Below are 24,873 nucleotides of genomic sequence, written 5' to 3'. Positions count from 1 at the left end.
CAGGGTTAAAAAAATGCCCTTAGCCATTCAAACAAGGAGGATGAAGTTGATTCCCAGTGAGATATCTGGCTCAGTCATCTAAAACCCCATGCCCATTTTTATTAGGAAGGAAACTCAAGAGTTTTTCATTACTTCAAAAGATTTTATGAGAGATGGTCCAATGACAATATGAAAAAAAAAACAAAAGTGCATGTCTACTTCAGTTAACAAGGAGAACATAGTAATTTAAATGTTCAGTTCCTCTGAAGATGAGGAAGTAGCTGTGTTACCCCTTATTTACATATGCAAATCAAGGAGTTTCCATAGATCCTGGTCAGGGTGGTGATCAATTGTCTCAATGATCTGTTATTGAAGTAAATGGCAAACAGTGTTCAGTCCTCCAGAATATCTTCATCCAGTGTTCAGTCATCCAGAATATCTTCATCCAGATTGATGTCTGTTGTGTCAATATCGTCTAATTCCAAATTATCCAAATCTACTTCTAGTTCTAGTAAGTTCTGCACAGAAAGGGAGAGGGCAAATATTACACATAAGTTACCTGGTTCAGTCGAAAGCCAGAACCAAATTTCCTTAATGTTGACAGGAGCATCTCCCACTTGAAGTTTCTTCTCTGAAATACAGATACCAAAACCTCTGAACTTCTAAAGCCTGTCTCCTGATTGGGGGTGGAGATGTCTGACCCACCTTTTCTTCTTTCTGGATAGGTTGGGAGGCCAAGATAACTGGGCTAGAAGCAGGTTTCCCATCAGGTTCCTGAAAACTCAATAGAGGTAAATATGAAGCCAAAGGACCTTGCACAGAGACTTAAAATACTCCCTCCCCCATGCAAAGCAATCATGCTGTCATGTGCAGTTCATGTGCTAACCTGATGAACTGTGGTTCTTGAGGGCTGGAAGCCTTTTGCCTCTTCCATGACATTTCTCTCCTCATTTGGCTATCAGAATAAAACAATGATAAAATGAAATACTCTAAAATCAGAAATAATCTAGACACTTGGCCCAAATCCCAGACTTTAGCTCTTAGTAACATTTTAAAGTTAGACTTGTGGAGGTGTTTCCTCCTTGCAATCACACTAAACAAAGCCTTGTACTCTGCCACTCACCGTGACAAGTGGGTACTGCTTGGCTGGCCACAAATCCACATGTGTCTCCTTGACCCATTCTTCAACAACAAAGGCTTCCTTTAATCCAGGGAAAAGGTTTTCATACTCTGTGGGGTCAGCAAGGGACTCTGCTGCTTTCTGGTTGACTTTTGAGAGATTCTCCCTCCACAGCTTCACTACCCTAATATTAGAGACACCAGAGAACCAAACAGATGAAGCCACTGGACTCTGTTTTTCAGTTGAACATTTCTCCCTAAACTAAGTCCATACCTTGAGACCTGGCTGGGTAAGTAAGTGCGGGCCAGGAAGGCAGCTTCTGGGAGTCTTCCTGTTCTGATCAAGAGCTCTAGGCAAGCATCAAGCCTACAGGGGAAAGCAGAGGCATTGTTAGAGAAATAATAGTACATACAGCCTAAAATGTGGACCTGTGCAGAGACCGAATCCGCCAATCAATGCCCCACCCCCACCCCCACAAATTCACTTCTATTGTTAGCCTTATAACTGTCTTAATGTTGAACAAAACCAGTGGACTTCAGGGGTGTGAGGGAAACAGCATTCATGACAGCTTTTAGCTTATTTAGTTTGAATAACTGTAACAATATAATGGGACTTTTCAAGGAGAGTTATGGCAAGCTTGGTATGCATTCTGAGTTTTATGACATGCCTGGAAGTGTAGCTCAGTAATGGAATTCAGTTCCCTATCACAAACAGTCCCTTAGGATAAACCTCAAGAAAAATGTTTAATTGCAAGTCACCTAGGGTTTCTAAGGATTGTCAGTAGAGCAAGGCTAATAAGTACTAATTTATTTCCAAAAGGCAGACTGATGTCCACATGACTTGGCTTGCATTAACTCTGCTAGACTTTATGACATTTTCAGAATTGAAAATAGTAAATAGCATTTTTTACCCCACCCCCATCTATGCACAAAACAGATCAAAACCTGCCCAGTGCAGACAGTCCTCTGCTATTAGTCGTCTTGGAAGAGAACAGCCACCTTCTGCTGTCATTCAGTAAAAATGGTTTAGGAGTAAGTAACTGGTGGCTCTTCTACCCTAAACAGCTCATGATGCATAAAGATACAGATCAAAAGTTACTACAGGTGCCACCATGGTAGGTAGCACTACTCTGGCTGCCCCCACTACTCAACAAGTCAGCCATCCATCAGCTCTTTCCCAGGATTTCTGTTTCCTACCCCTCTCAAACACCATTCTCAGTCACTGTAGAAATAACTACTTGCAACTCCTTAAAGTCTTTTAGACCTTGAGACAATACTTACTTGCCCTGTAAAAAGTAGCTCATGAATGCCACATTATTTTTGCCATCTCTCTCCGCGCCTTCCGCTAACTTGTTCACCATACTAGCATTTCCAGAGGCAGTGGCCAAGAGCAGCAGACCCCCATAATCCTGGGCATGGTGCAGACACTCCTGGGCTAGGCTGAACTGACATTTACTAATGGCGAGTTCAGCAAGTTGTTTCCACTTCTGCTCCGACTATAAGGGTTTAAGATAAAACATCTTTGGAAATAAACATTTAAACTTCCAACGTCAGCATTATTCTGTTACTCTGAACATCAATGTGATGACAACTGAAGATAATACAGACAGACACACATATATGTAATTTTTGAGTTATGTTGGCTAAATGGGCTCTGTCAAAGAAAGGCATGATAAAAATGTGTAATGAAATGAAAATCACATGAACAAAATTAATTCAAATGGTACACGGATAATTACCTTTTTTATTTTTTAATTATAGTGAAACAATCTAAAACCATGTAGATGGAATTAAAACATTAGACTGCAATTATTTTAACAACTAAATCTAACAATTTTTTAGGAAGAGTAGAAAATTATGTCCTTAAATACTGAGTAATGAATATGGTCATTTGTAGCTTGCCAGAAGTCAAATAAAATGCACATTTAAATGATCTTGATAGCTACAATTTTTTTGTACAATCTGAAATTACTTGTAAATGCTGTATTTAATCCATAATTACCAGTACATAATGTATACAACTATCTCCAAAAATGTCAGAACCCTTCTTTAAAGTCAGTACCTCTCACAAACATGTCATTTGGCAAACTGTTGCCATGTCTATATTCTGAGACCCAGGCTAGACAGAAAAAAACTTCTCAGATTACAGAACTAACAGCATACTGAATTTAACCCATTTAATGTATGTAAAGATTAACAATGCATCTTTGAAAAAGATCAAAGAGACAACAGCCTCACCAAAATGAGTCGCTAACTTCTATTTGAAGAACACTAGTAACAAAATGTTTCTGCAAAAACACGTAAGTACCTACTAACCCTCCCAGGGTTGTGAAAGTCGTGGATTAGAACATACCTCTGCTTCCACTGCTAACTGGTAAGCAATTTTCAGCTCTCCAAGTTGAAGAGCAAGCTCAAAACGATGTTCAGGATCTGTGGATACTGTAAGTGCTTGCTGCTTGAAGCCCTATACATTTTTAAAAAGAAAATGTGTGACTAACAAGAATGTGCATATAGCATATACATATAACAAATTATTTCTCAAAAGACCTTACTGAGAGGAACACCCCATAGTCCACAGTGATCCAATGGAATCTAAACTCCCAAGTATTTTGATATCCATTACCTTTCAAGAATATACTACCAACAGTGCAAAACAGGAGCCATTTTTTGGCAAATGAAAAATTTACATTCCCATTTCTTGTGCTTTTATTTTTAAAATGTCTTTGCACAATTTTATACTTACATCTTTAAGATCATCCTGTAACAGGGGCATTACAGGAATAAATACTTCAATTTAAAGATTTCTGGGAGAGCTGGGTGTGGGTCAGAACTAAAGAACTGATGTTTTTCATATATTCTGATAAGTCCTAATTAAATACAAAATAAAATTTTATTGACTGCAGGGGCAGGGGACACAAGGCACAGGTAAACTCGGCTGCTGGTAACCTTGAAAGTGGACCTCAGAGGTAATCTAGTCCAGGATTCATTTTATAGATGTTAATGACAGAAATGAGAAGGGAGGCCAAAGGCAAAACCTTCCAATTTTCTATCATGTGTAGGTCTAGGCACTGATGCGCTGTCATCAGTTATTCTTTACTTTGGTCTCAGATTCAGCCCATAAGTATCCAAAGGAAGAAAGCCAAAGGTCTCCTTGTGCTCTATTAGCCACCAGGACAGGCTTTTACAACAAATGTAATTATAAAGTTAACTTCTATAAGACAAAACCACCCTTTTTAGCTCTGGGAATGTGGCAGTATCAGAGGGAGATAGGGTGGTTTACTTCTCAGCACTCTGGAAGAAAATGCTTAGTATGGAGTGGTCAGGACAGAAGCCAGACAACTTTCAGGATGGCTTTATGGTGTTGGATAGGTGCCAGTCCACTTACCCTGCCTACCCAATGGTGCAGTGTAGACACTGGTTCTAATAATCCAAGTCACTGCTTTCTTCACTAGCACTGACACAAGAGAAAACCCAGAGCAGAGGGCAAATGTTTGGAACTGGTCAGGTAGGCACATAGTGTGTGCCTAGTGCCTGCAGAAGCCAGAAAAGGGCTTTGGATTCCCCTGGTACTGCAGCTACTGACAGTTGTAAGCTCGTAAGTACTTGCTGGGAACCAAATGTAGGTCCTCTGCAAGAGCAGCAAATACTCTTTACCACTGGGGCATCTCTCTAGCCCCCTAACCATCTCTCCAGCCCCCAAACCGAATCTGAAAGGTTGAAAGCTGGTGAAGAGTAAAAACACTGAAGAAAATTCATTATTAAATCAAATGAGGACAGCAAAGCATAACCTGGTTTACACCTCAGAACCCCAAGGTAAGCTCATAAAGAAAAATGCTAAAGATGAAACTGCGTAACAGCAGGCAACAGTATAGATCGACTACTGTCCCTCCAGTCCCGGACACACAGGTCTGTTTTTTTGAAGGTTTCTGGTCTAGGACTACACAACACCTGTAAAAGGGAGTATTGAGTATCGAGAGAAAACAATGATAAGAATGGAGAGAAACTACATGAAATCCCAAATGTCCAGTCTCAGCTGACTTCTACTCAGTCCACAGAATGATGGCGAGTGGAGTTTATCTGTCAAATCTAAGCAGCTCAAGAGGAAGCTGCATTGAAATACTACAGTATCACTCCCATCAGAGCTGTATATTGGCTGAAATGCTACCTACAAGGTTTTAAAGAGTCACTAGACTCTTTAGGTAACTATCTGCACATGAAAGCTTCCTACTGCACCCCCTCCTGTGATGTCCACACCCAAGAATCCATCTCACAGGCTCCATTTCACCTGAAATGCTTAAAGCGGAAAAATAAAGAATCAGTGTATTGCTATATTCTTAGGCATGTGAACGGTAAATACCTCTGGAAGACAGGAAGGGGACAGGAAAGAACATCTGATTTATACCTTGCAGAACCTACTCTGTATGTTGTGAATGTGTAACTGAAGTAAAAAATTAAAACATTTTTTTTTTAAAGTTAAAACAAGATGCAATATTTTTTGTTTTGTTTTTGGAGATAGTCTCTGTAGCTCTGGTTAGGTGGAACTCAGAGATGTGCTTATTTCTGCCTCCCTAGTATTGGAATTAACGATGTGTACTACCATACCTAGCTAGAAATAAAAATATCAAGAACTTTAAAACGGTGTAAGACGATTGCTAAAATCAGCACAAACACTGACAGGCACCAAGAGTGGTGAGCTTAAAGAAGAGTTCAAGCCAAATGTGTCACATGCTGCCACAGCACCTCAACTGAGAAACCTGACTTGGTAGAGACTCAATGATAAGAAATATGAGGGGACATTCTACAATCTGTATCAACATTCTGTCAAATGCTAGTTTTTAAAATAGAAAGAAACAAAGAAGATAGGCAAAACCCCACCTGTTTTTCCAAAAAGTGTGCAACTCTGGTCCTCTGTTCTTTGGGAATGGTAGGGAGGACCTTATCAGCCATGCTGAAATCCCTCCGCATGACAGCAGTCTGGTATTCCAGGACTGAAACCAGCAGGGAGTAGCTAACAATGTTCAATTCCTTATCCCCCAGATAAAGCCTATTGTCTTTAGGAATATAGCCCAGAAGGTACATTGTCCTGTAACAGAAACAGAAATGAAACTGAAGCCCAATTCTACAATTACAACAACACACACATATACAACTCCTCTCTTGCTCAAAAGTTTTACATTTGATGGATGTAGTTTTGGTTACTACCAGAAAATCCACTAAAACTAATGTGGGAAAATCATCCTATCACTGTTACAAGTAAACACTACATTTGGTACACAAAGCACTTTTAAATTTAGGCTGCTTAAGACAAAAAGCAAAATGATACTCAGTACCTGTCCAAGTGGGCAATGGTGACTATTTCTCCTCCCACGTAATAGTTTAATCTGTTCACAGAACTTGTGTAAATGAAGCAGTCACCTACCCACAGCCCAGTTTTCACAATTTCCTGAATTTCACCAAGAACCTACAGAAAGAAAACAAAGATTTTTGCTATCTTAGCCAACACCAGATTTTTGTGAACAAGCTGGATATGATGAAGAGTGGTAAAGTAACATAAGGAATGCAAAGTAAAATTCATTTTGAGAATCTTCCTCCTATGAATTTTTGTCTTCACTTAAAAGCAGAGTGTTAGATGAATATTTATATTGTGAAGTATCACTGTTGAGCCATAACTATGATCTAAGAGTATTAATCTAAACTGCTCAACACACATGAAGCTGGAATGTTATGTATCTCAGAGTCCTGGCTCAACAGTCTTAGAACCAAACATCTTCAACTTTCCTTAGTGAAGGTATCAAAGTAAGCCTGCATATTTCCTAAAAGTCAGACAGAGCACACATTTATTTCAATATACTTTCAACTCCTGCTTGTGCCAATATTTTAATTTCTACATGTTATCAGAACTTACAGTCACTCTCCCCACAAACCCAATTTACACAGAAATGTTAAAATCAGAATAGTCTATTTTAAGAATATAAAATATTAAAAGCAAAGCCTAAGTTGAACTGAGACACTTACCTCAAATGCATCTTCAATGCCATCTTCAGTAACCCCCTCATGTGTTTCCTGTGCAGCCAAGACTTTTTCCGACAGATATTTAAGAATAAAAAATGACTCCTCAGTGGCAATACAGACCAGCTCTCCAGAATCAGACCAGAAAATCTGCAACCCATCAAAAACACAGATGACTGAGCCACCTTTTTGTGTGGCCGTACACTACAAACTGTACACACTCTTCACTACAGGATCAGTGTTACAGGTAGGCAGTGATTGTGCACTTAGCATTTGGTGCAGTGTACTTCTACACACATTAGAGAAGGTGACAGCACAGGGCTGTTGTACCTAGCCCAGCAATGGGAAGCCAATGAGACAGCAGTGCTGTCATTCAGGAGGGGTGCTCTGGTCCCTAGTCTCTAAAACAGTGATTCTCACTCCTCATTTTTCTCTCTCTCCGTACACACGTGTGCACTAATACATTACTGGTACCTCTAAGATCCTACTGGCCATCATCACATGAAGCATGGGAAGGCTTTTCCACATCAATTAATTACCTAATTTCTTGTCTTCAACATGTATGTTCACTTTGTTAAGGCCATTTAAAATATGAATGGCACTTGGAATTTGTATAACATTCTATATTTTTACAAATACCCAATGTTTACTGTCTGATTCCAACACAGAACTGATATTCTCTTAGGTAAATAACATGGGGTTCAGCACAGTGGGACCAGGGTAGCAGTGTGCAAAGAGGCCTTCTTGACATGAAGGAATTGGACATTTCAAAGATAAGCCTCCCAAAAGCAACCAGCAGAGACACTCACATGCTTGGGCTGAATTTCAATTCTTCGGATGAGTTCTGTGTTGTCCCAGTCATAGAAGGCTAAGCCATTCACAGACCTGACTCCCAGCAAGAAGCCCCCATAGATACCTTTAAAAGGACACAGAGAGACTCTGCTCAAATATTCTGAGCCATTACAAAGATTCTCAAAATGTGTCATAAATAGCACTCACTTTCAGCTCCAAAATCAGGCTTAAATGACTTTTTTTCCTTAAAGTTCTTAAATATCTTTACAACACTGTTGCTTTCTCTTATTGCATACCTGAGGAACAGAGGAAACCGCATTTTAGACACTAAACCATAACTCCATCAAATGTTAGAAATATCTTCAAATACTTCTGATTTAAAACTAATTATTCAAAAATATAAAAAGTATCTCCATTTGAAAATTCACTGGCCTGTTTTTATCCTAGGATATAGTAAAACCTTACAGTTAGACAATTAATGGGTTTCATGCTATGTGCTATGCAAATTACTGAAGCTTACAGATCATTTTAGAAACTAGAAATGTCACTCATATCCACCAAAAGGTGAATGCTTAAATTGTGGTACATCCACAATTTACTGATACAGATAAAAAATATGGATAATCTCAAAAGCCAGATTCAAGAATGCATGCTTATAATGCTCCATTTATATGGAACTCTGAAGAAGTAAGTTTAAAGAGGAAACTCTGACCTACACAGTAACAAAAAGCAGATCAGTGTTGGCCTGGGACTGGGGAGTGAGCTGACTAGACGGGCATAACCTGACTGCTGGTGGTCATCAACTGTATACACTACAGAGAGCTGGTGGTCATCAACTGTGTACACTACACAGAGTTAATGTGACTTCTCCTGCTTTTAATAAATATTCCGAATTCAGACAGAAACAGGTTAAGAATGAGTAGTGGGGACCATGTAGAAATTGAGTTTTTAAAAAGATGATATAAAGTTCTTGTCCTGATGACATGGCATAGCACCATCTCTCCCAACTGCTTTATAAAGGGAAGCTCCTTGGGAGGCCTCATCTGCAAGGGCTTCATAAGGACTTAATGCAGGGCCTACTTTCTCTTAAACCCCAAGCATCAAGTCCCATCACAGGCTTCCTAAGACGTAGGTCTTGGATCCCCAGCTGAATGGATTTATTTCATTAGCCTGAGTGAGCCAGCTCAATGGTAATTCAGACAGGGGAAAGGCAGTTTATACTCTCCAAATGCCTCAATGAACCAGCTGTGGTGGGACTGTCTTTTAATAAGGAAAAGCATCAATGGAAACTGGCACCAATGTCCTATCTGCAACCAAGCATCATGTAACTCAAACTTACTCTGAAGAATCGTGGGCCCATGCAAACTCCTGGGCAGAACCAAAGCTCTTGTTTCTCAAAGCCATTGCTGTGTAGATGATGTACTCCCCATCACCACATACCACAACAAATCTAGAAATAACAGAAGTCGGGGACAATGACACAGGTGTCAGGAAATGGTAACCCACAGTTAGGATAAAATAATTCAGTAACAAATGTTGCTTTAGTCAATTATTGTAATTTAAAATGTTAGAACTACACAGTCCTTTGACTATGATGTGCATAATATTCAGGAACATGTCTAAAAGCAATTATCAATATAGGGCTACTGACAAAGCAGTGCTGCAATGGCCTTCTCTGATGAATCATGGAGCCTGGGGATGGGAGAGCAAGCACAGCTGGAGATGCAGAGAACTCCCATCATGCAGTAGTGCTTGCTAAGCACCAAGATGCCTGCTACCATGCTCATGGCATTCACAACGAAAGAAGGCACTACTTTACGGCAAGTTCACCTGCGCACCGATGAGCATCATTTAGATGAACAAAAATCTTATTCAAGTGCTAAATTTATTAAACATGATCATTAACATTTAAATAACAGAGAAAAATAGCACATTACATACCCAAACATGTTTCCCCAATAGACAAAATAACTCTCTTCAAATTTCATTTAGAAAATAATAATGTCTGTTGTTAGAAAACAGTTAAAGGTAAAATGAAAACCTTACAGCAAAAGAAGTTTGAAGATATTAAGAAATAAATAAGATATATATGTATATGTATCTTAACTTTCATAAGGTAATTAAAAATATAGTCATCAGGCCGGGCGTTGGTGGCGCATGCCTTTAATCCCAGCACTCAGGAGGCAGAGGCAGGCGGATCTCTGTGAGTTCGTGGCCAGCCTGGTGGTCTCCAGAGTGAGTGCCAGGATAGACTCCAAAGCTACACAGAGAAACCTTGTCTGGAAAAAAACAAAAAAAATAAAAAATAAAAAAATATATGTATGTATGTATGTATATATGTATGTATATGTGTATGTATATGTGTATATACAGTCATCAGTGATTAAACCTTGGTACCATACATTGTCATTCATGACTGTGAAGATGGCTTAAGACATCCAGATATACTTTAAAATGATTTTTAAAGTTCTAAAGCAGTAGTTCTCAACCTTCCTAATGCTGCAACCCTTTAATACAGTTCCTCATGCTGTGGTGACTCTAACCATAAAATTAATTTTTTGGTACTTCATAACTGTCATTTTGCTACTGTTATGAATCATAATGTAAAAATCTAATGTGACCCTCCACCAAAGGGGTCAAGACCCACAGGTTGAGAATCACCTCTCTAGAGGTTGAGTTTAAACTTACTGTTATAGAAGCTTCTCTCACACGCTACTTATTTTATAAATCTTAAAGGAAAACAGAACTGACGATTCAAATTGTGAATAAGAAATAGAAGTTTTCTAATCCCAAACTTTCTCAGAAGACACACTGGAACTAGTCTTCCATAAGAGCAATGAATAAGCAGTATTTAGCACCAAGGACAGGGCCAGGTCTCTCACACCCCCACCCCCCAACACAAACACAGTGCATCTGAAGTACAAGGAAACAATATTATGTAATTTGCCACTTTGCATGTCAACTCCATCAACTGAGCTGGCTGCCTGCAACTGTGGAATTGTGGATCAGACCCAGCACCAGAGGGACAGATTAAGGACATGCTGCGCATATGCAAAGTTGCTATACCATACACAAGAGGGATGTTAGTGACAGCTTACCTCCCATTAGGATTGTGCTGAATAGTCTGTGGATATATTTCACAACTGCCCATATCCTTTACAGCCAGGGGCAATCTTTCTCCATCTTTAATTTCAGCATCACCCATTGCTTTTAGGTTGGCCTGCTGAACTTCTGAATGCTTGGCCCAGATTATCTTTCCATTGGCATCCATGGACATGGCAGGTTCCTCCCGACCAAGCTGGAACAATGATAAATAGCTCTTAGTGACTAGAAGGAAATAAAAAACCAGACAACAGACGTTTTTCCCTCATAGAGTCTTATTTCCTTTCTTCCATATTAAACTGTCACTGCCTAATCTCTTCTAGTTAACGAGAGAAATGCTGATTTAACAAAACCCATGACTTAGAAGGTGGCCATACAAAAACCCAAAGAATGGCTTTGCCTATATCCACACATTTAAAGAAAGTATAATTACCTTAACAATGATGCTCCCTTCATCATAGCCCAGAGCGACATTGTTGGACCCTCTCAGACTGGCCACACACCACACCCGCTCCATTCCATAATTCAGTGTGCTCTCAAGCCGGTAGGTGCTAGAATGCCAAATTCTCACCGTTCCTAAAAGGCAATGTGAACATTCCCTTTGGATATGAACATCCGAGATAAACTATCTGCAGTCAAAGAGCTGCATGGAAGTCTTTCTACTTCAATAAAAGTAATTTCTAGCAATTTTATGACATTTAGATCTATATTCTTTATCTGACTTTACAAAGCTACATAACAATGATATAGAAAAAAAATTGCAACTAGGAAACTAAAAATAGGCAATTAAATTTAAGTATCAAAACCATGTATCACATGTTTTCTGGGTGTTTTCTTCTTCCCTCTTGCTATAATCCTATGAGTAGACTAGCATGTTCTCATCTCTTGATCTACCCAAACTATATACTTGCAAAGTGGCAGTGCCTGAATTTGAACCCAGGTCTGTCAGACTCCAAAGCATGGGCTTTTTCGGTTCTTCTCTAGAATATCTGATGTCTTTTTATTTAAATGGTAGGAGTAAAAGACACTAGAATGGTGATGATAAAGCCTCTTTATTCTTCTATAGTAAGTCTAATCAAGATATGGAAGCCGCTAGAAACCTCCCACTGAATGCCGGACACCATTGGGTTTAAACATGCAGTGAGTTGTGTCAAGCACACAGTGACACTGACTCTGACTTACCATCTTCTGACCCTGTGATGATGATGGGCAGCTCAGGATGGAAGCTTGCACATGACACATTCTGGGCATGCCCCTCCAGGGTCTGCACACAGGTTTTATTCTGAAATCAAGACACAGAAAGCAGATTCAGCAGTGAAAGCAAATAACACATCTTTAATTTTCTCAGTGCACTTTCTTCCTGCCTGATAGTGGTTTTATGACAAACTCAACAGATCTAATACAGACATTTTAAGCACATTATTCTTTTGTTGTATACATAACTATTTTCTTCAATTATGTCATATATAAAAGTAAATGTAATTATTAGATTTAAAGAAGAAAAAAAATCCCAAGAGATAAAAGTTTCGTCTGAATATTATTTTCCTGATAATTACATTACTTTTATCTATGACAAAATCAATTTCTTCATTACATAGACTTCCCTTGTGTCCAAAGGATATCATATTGTTTTAGCCTTTAATTTTTTTTTTTCTAGATTAAACACAAATCTGAACAAGTTTCAAAGTAAAATTGTTTTTTGAGGCCTACTTTATTAACTACTTGCTTGTGGCAACTTTTTTCCCAGAGTCTTGTTATGTAGCCCATGCAGGCCTGGCAGCAATCCACCTGCCTCAGGCTCCCAAATACTGGAATTATAGCTATGTACCACTATATTTTGTTGTTGGGAAACTACTTATGATGTTAGAATCAGGAGGACATGGGGAAGGGGCGGGGACCTTAGAGACACAAAGCAAGGCAATACGGTATGTAACCAGGAAGGAGGAGGCTTATGATGGTTTCATGTGGTGAAGTCTGTACCATGGTTACATCACAACACTCACTGCTATGCTTGTATTCTTTCTGGTTCAGAAGACTGGGAATAAGGACACTCAGACACGTATGGTTGAATGACAATGTAAAAGCCCTTTTAAACAAATAATAAGCATGCTGGGGCTTTAACTTAAGACTCTCTAAAGAGTTCTTCCATTGAAGCCTCAGAGGTGCTATAGGAAGAAGTAAAAATCAAGTCCAGCATACAGCAAGGAAGAGTAGTATAGAAACTATACCTGATAATCCCATATTTTAACGAGCCGGTCATCTGCACCTGAAATGAGGTACGGCTTGTCTCCACCACTGTAGTAATCAATGCAATTCACACCTTTTTCATGTCCCTCCAGAGTGAAGTTTGGTGATGAAGAGCCTAGCTGCCATACCTTCAGAGAACAGCAACATTTGCCAGTCAGCACTTTCAGAGACAGAGCCACCCACTCACAAGAGACATCAAACACACAGCTCAAAAGTGTTCAAGGGTGTTTTGCTATTGTTCTCAGGTTAACTTTCAGGAAGCAAAATCACTAGTCTCTGCAAATGCAATTCCCAGGTTTCTCCACACAAATTATGATTCAGCTGGTATCTGGTTAATTTTTTGTCAACTTGACACAAGCTAGTTATCTGGGAAGAGGGGCTCCAACTGAGAAAATGCCTCCATCAGAACTGTCTTTTCTTGATTAATTACTGATGCTGGAAGGACCTAGCACAATGAGGGTGATGCCATCCCCAGGCAGGTGAGCCTGAATGGCCTAAGAAAGCAGGCTGAGCAAGTCATGAAGACAAGCCAATAAACGGTATTCACCACAATTCTGCTTTCATTCTGCCTCCAGGTTCCTGACTTGACTTCCTGATCTGACCTCCCTGGATGATGGACTACAAGTTACAAGATGAAATAAGCCCTTTCTTCCCCAAGCTGCTTTTGGCCAGTGTTTCATCACAGCAACAGAAAGAAAACTGGTATTCAGGGACTGTAAGAATCGGTGCCTAACACCTTAAGAATCTGATGGGCGATTTAGTGGATTAGTAACACAAAACTGAAAGAACACTTGTCAGACAGAGAGGTACAAGCCTGTGTTCCCAGCACCTGGGAAATGGAGAAAATTGAGACAGTGAGGCCAGTGTGAGCTACACCGTAAATTCTGGGCCACCTTAGCATACACTGGAGAACCTAATTTAGTAAAGAAGTTTCCCACCAATGTCAAAAGCAAAGGCAATTCAAAAAAAAATAACAAGGTGAAAACCAGGAGATCTTCAAACACATAAGTTACATGAGTTAAATTAATAAAAATATTATACATAGTATGCAAATGTATGAGCAAAAATACTATGACTTGAATTTTATTTTAAGTCAATACACAGAGAGACAGTATGAAGAGAAATGGGACTACACTCACTGCAACATGCACTCAGTGTCCAGTACAGCCAAGGAACTGTGCTACTCTCTCAGAATGTCTTCTTGACATGAGGCTGTGCAAGGAAAGACACAGCTCCTGCCCCAAACCTCCAGTTTGTCATGGGGATAAAGGATTCCAAATTACATGAATTGTGCCTCAATGTTAAGATCATTATAGATGCAAAAGCTACGAGAGAGTGGTCCACACTCTAGAGCCATCAGGTTTCTCAGAATGACTATCTGTGCTAACCCATAGAGAGCTGCAGAGATGTATGGGGGGAAAAAATAAATCTAAGTGGGAGAATAAAAAAAGACCTTCAGTCAGAGGAAGAGCAATGTTCTGTGAACACTCACAGCATTTCTAGAGGACAGTAAGTAGGCCAAGGTTATACTGTTGTCTGTAACATTAGCCCAGACTAGCCCTGACAATCCAGTATTTCATTCTTAGGTATCTGCAGTTTATCCTGAGAGAATGAACTGACAAGGCAGACTCTACAGAGAAAGGCAGCCCATAGAAAGAGGAAAACTGAGGCAAAAAGGGCAAATGGCAGCAGACAGAATTTAAAAGTGAAATATCAAAGATAAGGAAGGAGCAACAATGACTAAAGGACACAGAAAAAAAGAGTGACCTAGAAAATCATGGCAGTGCTTCTTATTTTAAGATCCTAGAGTGTAAACTAACTTAAACCATGTTGCTTCCACATGGCAAATGTTCCTTCTGTAAGAGCACAGGAGTAGTTTTCTAAAAAGCCACCGTAAAGCATCAACAGAGTGGACACCTACCTTGATAGTCCTGTCCAGAGATGCACTGGCAAACTGATTGTTATCTTTGGGGTTTATCACAATCTGCATAACGTAATGCGTGTGTCCTTCAAACACTTGTGAACAAGACCATTTTTTATCCCAGTCCCAGAGTTTAATAAGCATGTCATCTACACCAAAAGAAAGTCAAGTCAGTTGCAATTTGCTTTTCATTTCTGTAGTAAGACAGTCTTGGTGTCTTTTAAGGCAACGAATGTAGCAGAGTTTACACATCCCATTATCTAAGCCATAGAACCAATACTGAAAAAGATCTCCAAGTTCCCATTTACCATCAGAGCAAACCTAATTATAGAACAGTGGGGACAAAATGTATATAACCAACTACTGAAGACAGACAAAAACCATGAGGAAAAAGAAATCTTTTAATTTAATTTAAAAAGAACTGTGATCACCCTCTAAGTCTGACAGGACAGTGCTGACTGCTGAAAGAGACAGCATTTGCCTGATGAGATAGACTGCTTTTACAGAAGTTCTCACTTGTTAATTTAAAAATATTTCAGACTACTACGAACTCAGGGCTACCCAGGGTACTCATGCTCCCACAGGTCCGATGCTTTACACTAATACTAGGGAGCTGGCTAATCAGAATATGCAGATAAACCAACTAGTGTCGATGGCAAACTGCCAACAGCTTGCTCGTCAGCATACTAACGAGTTTTCTGCTCCCCAGACACTGAAACATCTAGACTTCCCCATTTTCCCTGACAGGAATTGGAACAATTGCAATACACTCCTAAATACAGTTATTTCATTAAAACGCACAGGTGGGCAGCATCAACAGCACAGTAATGGATTCAAATAGTTTAACAGCAGTTAAAGTATAACATGTCTCACTGAAAGAAAATCATTGCTCAGAGTGCACAGGAATGAAACGGGCTGTCTCTTACCACTGCTTGTGAGAATGAATGGCTGAGTGGGATGAACAGCAATACAGCGGATGTAATCTGAGTGTGCTTCAAACATATGCACTCTTTCCAGGGTGTTATAATTGAACACTCTGATCTGCATATCATCCTAGGAATAAAGGTTTTAAAAGTCACTATTATGAGGTAAACTGCATTAAAAAATGAAACAGTATTACAGGCTCAAGGCATAACACCTATCCTTCAAACACAACATTTAATTAACTAAACAAATCAAGCATTACAATTCTGCAACTGATACTCATAACTACTGACCAATCAGAGGGTAGGATTTGATATTCAGAATTACTTACTGCTCCTGTCACTACCCAGTTCTTCCTTGCAACAAACTTTGCAGCTCGAACGGGAAGGTCACATACTTCAAACGTCTTCACCAGTGTCTTAAGATTTTAACAAAAATAAACACATTGAGTTATGAAGAAATAACTGAAAAGTCTTATTCTGCTGTACTTAAAACATCAGATTATAAAGCATTTCTAGTTTAAAATGTTGTTAAATGTATGACAGCTCAACATTAAAATGGGAGGAGGGAGGTAATCACCCTTTCTTTAGTAGATCTGAAAATAAAAAATTTAAAAGAGAAAGCAGGTCATAGGACAGCATTCTGAACCCTCTGTGCTCTGACCCTCCTGTCCTTTCCAGTGTTGCCTTTGGCTCCTCTGGAAAACCAATCTAGGGAAACTTTACTCCTTTCTTGTACCACTGCTGAGAGCCTTTAACACTTATTACAAAAGTAGCAATTAATATTCTAGGTATCAACCCACAAGAATTAACTTTTGATGAAGAAAATTTGCCTTGCAAAGTCTGCAAGAAATACAGACTCCAGAATATCTGTTGCTATAAGTTTGGCTGTATAATCTTGACACATAGAATATATACTGGGTACTTTAAATTCTCAAAAAGGCCCCAGAGAAAGGAAATCCCTTCTCACTGGGCGTCAGCATTAAGAGCAATAAGATCTCATGTATCCCCTTACTTCATTTAACCCTTCCCCACCTCTTAAGTTTGCTCACAGGCTTTACAGGTCAAGTTCCCTCTGAGACTTAAATTTGCCTGAATGTTTTACAAGTCATGTCCTCTCTGAGACAATAGCAAAGAGACTATGCATGTATCTCTCTCAGAGCTTTTGTCAAGACCTTATCTGCCTTCCTGGCTCTGAGATAGATGCATGCATGGTCTCTTTGCTATTGTCAGAGACTGCTAATTGTGTCTGTGGGCATATAAACTAGAAGCATTGTGGACGTAAAAAAGAACTTCTAGAGAATTTTTAAGAAGAGCTTTTTAAAAAGAGAACTTTAAGGGAGCACTTTTAAAGGAAGAAATTTTAGACAGAACTTTTGGAGAGAAACTTTTGAAGAGAACTTTAGGGAAGAACTTTTTTTTGAAGAGTAAAGAGCCATGATAAGAATGATATCTGTATGAAGTGATTTGTTTTCGCCCTCAGACCTTTTAGTCAGCCCTACCCTCCTGCTGTAAGCCTCCTGCATGAACCCTCGTTATACCACTGCTCAGTGGGAATCCATGATCACTGTCCATCTTGCCCACTATGCTCTCCAAGGACAGGAGTCATTGCCACTTTACACCCTATACACCTACAGCAGTGCAGAATTCAGCTGCTGTGCAGTCCACTCAACTATCTGTTCAGTGAATTGTCTCTCAGCTTGTTTCCTTTAAAAACTGGGCCATAAAGGCTGCAGAGATGGCTCAGCGGTTAAGAACACTGACTGTTCTTCCAGAGGTCCTGAGTTCAATTCCTGGCAACCACATGGTGGCTCACAACCACCTTGAATGAGATCTGGTGCCCTCTGCGGGCATGCAGGCAGAAGACTGTATACATAACAAACAAACAAACAAATAAATAAGTAAATAAAATCTTAAAAAACAAAAAAACAAACAAACAAAAAAACTGAGCCATAAGCCATAAGGGGGATCTGGAGAGTTAAAAGCACTGGCTGCTCTTTCAGAGGACCTGGGTTTAATTCCCAGCAACCATATGGCAGCTCACAACTGTCTATAACTCCAGTTCCAGGGACCCTGACACTCCCACACATACATACATGCAGGCACCAATGCACATAAAAATAAATGAACCTTTAAAAAAAAAATGTGGACCATAAATGGGTGTAGTGATACAGTGGTTCACACCTTTAATCCCAGCACCTGGGAGGCAGAGACAGGCAGATCTCTATGAGTCTGAGGCATGACATTCAGGGCTACATATTGAGACTCTGCCAATAAATAGATAAATTAAAATAAATAAATAAATAAAGAGTAAAATTGTTGGAGTCCATAGAAATAATTCAAACAAGATATAATTTTTTTTCACATCTTAGCAACACATTTCTAAAAAAATGCTGTGGGTTTTTTTTTATAGTTGTTGTTTGCTCATTTTAGTAAGCACGAAAACTAAGAGGTTTAGATATCCCTTGGGTGCTCAGAGTGGATCATCTACATGAGTTAAGGTGGAGTTCAGGAGACTTCCTAGAAAAGTCAGAGATGAACAGATCTCTTTGCTTTCCCTTTTCAAATGCCTACTCTTTAAAATTCTGAAATTTTTTTTTTTTTAAAGTTTCTTGAGATAGGGTTTCTCTGTATAGTCCTAGCTGTCCTTAAACTTGCTCTATAGACCAAGCTGGCTTTTAATTCATGGAGATATGCCTGCCTCTGCCTCCTGAATGCTAGGATTCTAGGTATGTGCTGTCACCACCCAGTAAAGCTATCATGTTTAAGTGTTTCAAGAACATAACACATCTTACTGGCTCATTAACCAAGATACACTGGAAAACTAACAAAGTTCATTTCACAACTGTTGAGGCCATTCTGGCTTCTCAGCACAGACTTCAAAGATTCTTAAGACAAAGCCTGAATGAGTGCCAAACAGATATACAGCTACAATCAGGTGACTATGATGTAAACAAAGCAGGCTGAATGTTCAGTCTGCAGGATGGCAGAAAAATGTACAAAATCGTCTGAATCATTAACAAATCCAAGGATGTGTGGAGCAGTGAAAAGAGGCCAGCTGCAGAACCATCATGACTGAGAATACATGAGGTGCTGCGGTGGGACAAATGGCAAGAGAGGTCAACCTACAACCACATTCTCCAGCCATGGGAGTGCTCCATCAAGGAAAGAAAGCAACAGCTCACACTGATTTGGTTCTTTGTGAGTCGGGAACAAGTGCCTGTCATTTTATTCCATGGACTTACCATTTCTGTCATACAAAGGTCACAACAATTATCAACCACTCAGAGTAATAAATCAAAGCTGAGTGTGGTTTGGACTTGCCTGTAAATAAGCAGCAGGTGGGTATCAAATAATAAAACACTGCTGTTGTTTTACAACACTGTACTTACTACCTCCTCAAAAAGGATACAAAATTTCCTTATTTGAAATATAAGAACATTTGGATTCACCCCTAAAAATGCTGTTGCTACTCTCAACATACATGAATGGCGACTAACTCCTTGTCATAGGTGACAGAGGGGAAAAGGAAGCAGAACAAAAGCTGGTGCTAGTTCTACCTACACCAACGTTGCCATTTAAATATCATATATAATAATACGCCCAGAAGAATTTCTCCCACAAGCAACACCCACACAAACCTAGCTCCTGATTGTACTTGAGAAGCAATGCACATAGAGCTGTTGAACTCTGCTGCTTCTTTCATTATCAGTAGTGGTGTACTTTATTACTAATAAAGTCCTTTCAAATCTTACCTGAGTTTCATGATTCCAAACACACACACTGCCATTGTAAAGACTAGCCAACATCCATGGCTCTGTAGGATGCAAATCCACACTCTTAACTCGATCAGATCTAGCAGTTAGCTTTCTCTTGATGTCAAGTCGAAGAGGCTAAGGGGCAAAGAAAATTGTTGAGAAAATTAAATTGTTAAGCCAAATAAAACAATGTATCAAGATGCTTATGAAACAATTCTGTTTTCACTTTGCTAAATTGTGAGTAGAGTTTCAAGTCTAACATACCCATGTTAATCACACTTACAAAAATGAGATTTTTCAAGTTTATATTTATAGCAGCAGTTACAAACTCTACTTTTCCAGACCTCTTTCTTTATGCACTTAAAATTTATGAGGACGTCAAGTGATAATGTTTTATATTTTTATAAAAATTTTCAGTTTGACTTTTTAGAAAACTGATTTTCATATCTGCTTTTGTCTCCAGTATGTTGTGGTATACCATTTTGGTTGATATGTAACAACAACAACAAAAAACCACCATATGGCCTCAAACACATCTAGTTAGGAAGCAGAATATATAAGCCACTTTTGGAATGGGATGTTCTTTGATGTGGCCTGAGAAGCGGGGGTTCCTTAAAGAATATGTGTACCGTGGGATCTGAAGCCACAGGATTAACTGTTTACACTCAGCTAAATTAAAATCCACTGGTTTATCCTACACTTGAATAGATCTCAACTCCTGCCTGGCTTTTTATAACATAATACATTTTTGTCACTAGGGAAATGATGGTTCATTGAGTTACATAGATCCACAAATACAACATATTTCACTACATTGAATCAAAAGTCACAATTATTAATACCACCACCTACTTCAACTGATAGGCCTTTGTATATGAGAAAAGCTCAAAGTATTTAGAAGTTCAGTCTCTAAAATTCTATCATCAGTAATAACCATGGTCAGGGAGCAGCTAACAGGTTAAGTTTACTAATTATGTCTGAACAAGCAGCACCGTTCCAAGTAACTTTTATCTGTATTCAAGTGTCTTTTGCACCAGACACATGTTACTTGACAAGTATTTTATAATCCTCATTTTGTCATACAAATGCAGAATATTTAGAAGATGCCTACTCAGGTGTCGAGATGGACAGCAGTAATAATATTGACTGTTCCATGGAGGGCATTCTTACAGAAAATCTGGCTTTAAAAACAACTGCATGACCATCAAGAATATAGTATCAGGTTGGGTGTGGTGGTGTACTCCTGTAACCCCAGCACTCTAGGCCCTGGGAAAGAGGACTGTGAGTTCAAGGTCAGCCTGGGCTACAAGGTAAAACTCTTGTCTCAAGAAGGGTGTGTCATCAACACGTTCTGGCATACTGCTCCAGCACAGTTACCTTTCATCAGTGCAAATATAAACCTAGTGGAAAGGCCAATAGCATCTTACTACTGGTGGGACTTCTGACCTGTTGACTTCCTAAAACAGTAAGAGACCTCTAAGGAACTACAGAGGGCACTTCTAGAACACATAGTTTGTAGGCAGGTAAATGAATTTAAACTAAACTAAATTTAAACATCAACTAAATCCCAATTTCATGTCCATGCATTAGTGTTGTGTGTCAGAAAATATTGTGAAGATGTGTCATTTGTGATGCTGCAGTAATCCTAAACCATAGTAAATGAGCTCTTTGAAAATAATCAGATGTGGGGATGAGGGGCTACTTAAACTGTAGACAAGTAGTATTGTGTGATCAACAAAGGTTTACTCATGTCCATGAAGGCCTTTTGAACTTACAGAAACATACTGAAAAATTAGAGCCATTTTAAACAAAACTAATCCATAAAATAGCAATTCCAGTCAGCCTCTCTATCTGAACCAAACAGAAAATGATTTGACTGATTGTTTTCTGTTTCTCCCAGGGATGCCAACACAGAAGAAAAGTAATTCATTATACAATGAGACCCTGCAGCAGTAGGTCCCACTCTCTCCTATGGGCTAGTTTAAAATGCATTTCCTTTTCAACAAGCCTAAAGCACAACCTGAAAGGATGAGTTACTGTGCTAGCTTCTTTGAGCTGTTCCTTAACAATCATGAACGGGACAGAAATTTAGGGTTACTTTTCAACACATGAGGCTCCAACAGAGGTAATATCTGAAACAAACACCTAACAAGGCTTTTATTCATCTCTTTTTGGATCTCTGTCAAAGGTAGGTCACTGCCTACTTCTGTTCTTCAGTTAGCTCCCTGACTTCCAACTACTGTTTTCAAAGCTCACGTTCTAACTCTTCAGTGCCCTTGAGAACACTTCACTGTCAAGTGTTCCTATCCATCTCAAACTTATTCAAGCCACCATCTTTAAATCAGGAAGGCAGAACCTTCTCAATGACTTCTGAATTTTTGCCCAGCTTACTACTGTCACAAATTTTAACTTCTTCCTGTCATTGTAGTGTCAACAAACAGGAAGTATATTTAATCCAGGAACCATAAAGGGATCTTTCACATAAGCCAACACATCCAAGTATATACATACAAATAAATATTTTATACTAACAATGCTTTAAAATTGACCAAAATGGTCAGGGATCTTTGAAAAACCCAGTATAGCTTCGCATACTCCAAAATAGAGACACTACTTTTAAAATGTCCATTACTGCAGGCAAGAGCTCCTATAGTTATACTTACCATCCCAGTCATAACTTTCAAAAGATACTGTAGCAGGTCCTAGATGGTTAAAGTACTCACAATGCATCCTCAACTCCAGTCTTGGTTTAAAAGCCACCGCCATCAATAACCTAGCCTAGCCAGAAGGATTCTTCCCCAATCACGGTACATGTGGGCTTCTTAAGGGCAGGATCATTGCTTATGGAGGTCCTTCTCTCCACACCTCATTTATTTGGGAATGGTGGGGAGGAACAGGTGGCCTAACTGAGGTCCACAGTCTTGCTACATCAAACCTCAGCTGCATACTTGATTAGACATGGAGTAGCAGGTTTACTTAACCTTCCAGGTTTGACTTGTATAAACAGGGATGATAATAACAACGTCCACCTCTTAGTGTTTTGAGAAGTAAATTCAGAGTTCAGTTACAGCAGTGCAGGGCTTATAGTAACCATCTCATAAGCATTACTCGTAACTATCTACAGGCTGCTCTGACAGTTTAGCAAAATGCAGGACAGTAAATACTCCTATGGTGAGTTGGCAAATGAACAGATTCACATTTTGTGCTTTCTACTTGAGACTTTTAAAATAAAGTCATCCTTTGGTGTCTGTGGATGGTTCCAGCACCCTCCACCAAACCAGAACCCTTGGTTGTTCAAGTTATATAAAATGGTGTGGTATTTGCTTATAATCTACACATTACTCCCTGTCATCTCTAGATTAGTTACAACACCAATACAAGGTCCAAGAGTTGTTACACTATACTAGTTAAGGAAAAATCAGCAGAAAAATGCCAGTGCGTGATCACACAGTATTTTTCCCCAAATGTTTTCCACCCAAAACTGGTTCAATCTGTGGGTGTGGAACCCACATACAATAAAGAATGAAAGCAATATTTCACTATTAAAAATGAAATTAGGCCAATCCAAGCGCAGTTTCCAAAATGTCGTTCTCTCTGAGCCCAGAAGGCCCAGTCAACACGAGCTGTTTAATATAAAGTGCTGTGATTTCCATACAAGGTTTGTTGAGGTGGCTCTCAACTTTGGGGACCCGGTAAAGTACACAAATGAGGATGGTGTGGGAGGGGCTGGAAACACTAAATGTTATGCCAAACTCTTTCTCCAAGAGGTTTTTTGGGAGTAGCCATGCTCCTCACCAGCCAGTCCTTGTTCTAGTTTTCACTTTTCCATAACCTGCTTTGTGCAAACTTAAAGTGTGTTTTAAACCGTCAGGTTAGGGACTTGGAATTATTTCTCCTACAGTCGTCAATCACCAAAATATTTGATCATGTGATCCATAACAAATAAAATAGGCAAAAAAATGTTCAAAAATAAAATTCTGATTTTTTTCTTAATTTTCTTCCAGAAAAGATATCCTCATACTTTTTCATTGTAACAATCCTGTGCAAAGGCATTTTGGGTCTCGTTACAGCGTGACGGCGATGATTTTTTAAAAAGTACAGAAACACACATCAGCCAGTTTTAAGAACAATTCCCCAATCTTTCTTTGCCCCGCCAAAGCATTTGAAATGCCACCTTTGACTCCATATGCATTTGACTTTCTCGCTCTGCTTAAGTTTGCAATCTGGGGTCTGCACGCTACCAGACACCAGCTTAATGACAGAATGGCGTGAGTTTTGTCAAAGTTGCCTCTGGCACTGACTTGCGCTACTAGACCCGGTCAGTGCACACGCCGGGTGCACCGACAGGCACCCTGGCTGCCAGGAGAGGCAGCAGCCGCTCACTCGCAGGCCCCAGGCCGGGCCAGCCGCCCAGCAGAACTCCAACAGGACCCCGCCAGGCCGCGCCTCACCACGGCCCCCAGCCCGGGAGCCCCCGGAACCTGCCGCAGCCCGGGAGCTTCGCTCTCTGTCCCGCGGGGCCCGACCTACCATGGCTCCGACTGTCCGAGCCCGAGCCTCTCACAGGCTCCCGGCGACTCCGGTCCTGAAGAACCCACCGACCCGCGGACCTGCCGACCCACTGACGTGGAACTTCCGGGAAGCGGTTCTCGCGATACTCGGAACCAGGCTGTGCGCCTGCGCAAGATCCCGGTAAGGCGGTCCGTGTTAAGCCCCGCCCCAGTTTCCAAGGTAACGCGGCCCTCTGCGCCTCCCGCTGCTGAGCTGGCTCAAGTGCAGCGCTGCGACCCGAGAAGGGCGTGGCTCTCAGCGGCTGTGGCCGCTCACCTTCGATCAGGTTCAGAAAGCCAAGAAGGAGCGCTGTGCTGCATGACTGCTGAATGCCGGCGGCAGCGGAGGAGCCCGGAAGCTCTGTCCGACCAGTTCCTGCTTCTGGCGGAGAAAACAAGGCTCTAGTAGGCTCCGGAACGAGGCCCAGAGCTGTGTCTGGATCTTGGATGACCATGGCCCAGGCCTAGAAGCT

The 24,873-nt window shown here is 40.1% G+C and overlaps 1 protein-coding gene across 2 annotated transcripts; it reads right to left on the bottom strand.

Moving 5' to 3' along the window:
• Positions 1-121: 121 nt before the first annotated feature.
• Positions 122-24,529, bottom strand: Copb2 (COPI coat complex subunit beta 2). 2 transcript variants are annotated; one of them, XM_035443887.1, is made up of 23 exons: positions 24,381-24,529; positions 19,848-19,985; positions 16,425-16,511; positions 16,096-16,222; positions 15,170-15,318; positions 13,230-13,376; positions 12,184-12,283; positions 11,435-11,577; positions 10,998-11,197; positions 9,239-9,349; positions 8,107-8,195; positions 7,917-8,023; positions 7,114-7,257; positions 6,429-6,559; positions 5,974-6,181; positions 3,452-3,562; positions 2,380-2,594; positions 1,373-1,465; positions 1,103-1,283; positions 866-934; positions 685-753; positions 408-497; positions 122-377 (listed from the first exon to the last, which is right to left on the bottom strand). In XM_035443887.1, the coding sequence occupies exons 1-23, from the start codon at positions 24,381-24,383 to the stop codon at positions 372-374; spliced, it is 2,718 nt and encodes a 905-aa protein (XP_035299778.1). In that variant the 5' UTR covers positions 24,384-24,529; the 3' UTR covers positions 122-371. The 2 variants fall into 2 exon arrangements, with proteins under 2 accessions (XP_035299778.1, XP_027266691.1); XM_027410890.2 differs by having other exon boundaries at positions 122-497.
• Positions 24,530-24,873: the final 344 nt, after the last annotated feature.

The sequence above is a fragment of the Cricetulus griseus genome, chromosome 4, assembly GCF_003668045.3.
Source record: "Cricetulus griseus strain 17A/GY chromosome 4, alternate assembly CriGri-PICRH-1.0, whole genome shotgun sequence".
In the NCBI taxonomy this organism is placed as follows: Eukaryota; Metazoa; Chordata; class Mammalia; order Rodentia; family Cricetidae; genus Cricetulus; species Cricetulus griseus.
Note: the sequence above shows the minus strand (reverse complement) of the source record. Positions and strands in the feature narration are given on the sequence as shown.

Coding starts and splice junctions, on each gene's coding strand:
- Copb2 (XM_027410890.2), bottom strand. Junction 13,377..15,169: donor CTCTGGACAGGACTATCAAG/GTAGGTGTCCAC, acceptor TGTTCTCTGAAG/GTATGGCAGCTAGGCTCTTC. Junction 12,284..13,229: donor TTAAAATATGGGATTATCAG/GTATAGTTTCTA, acceptor TCTTGATTTCAG/AATAAAACCTGTGTGCAGAC.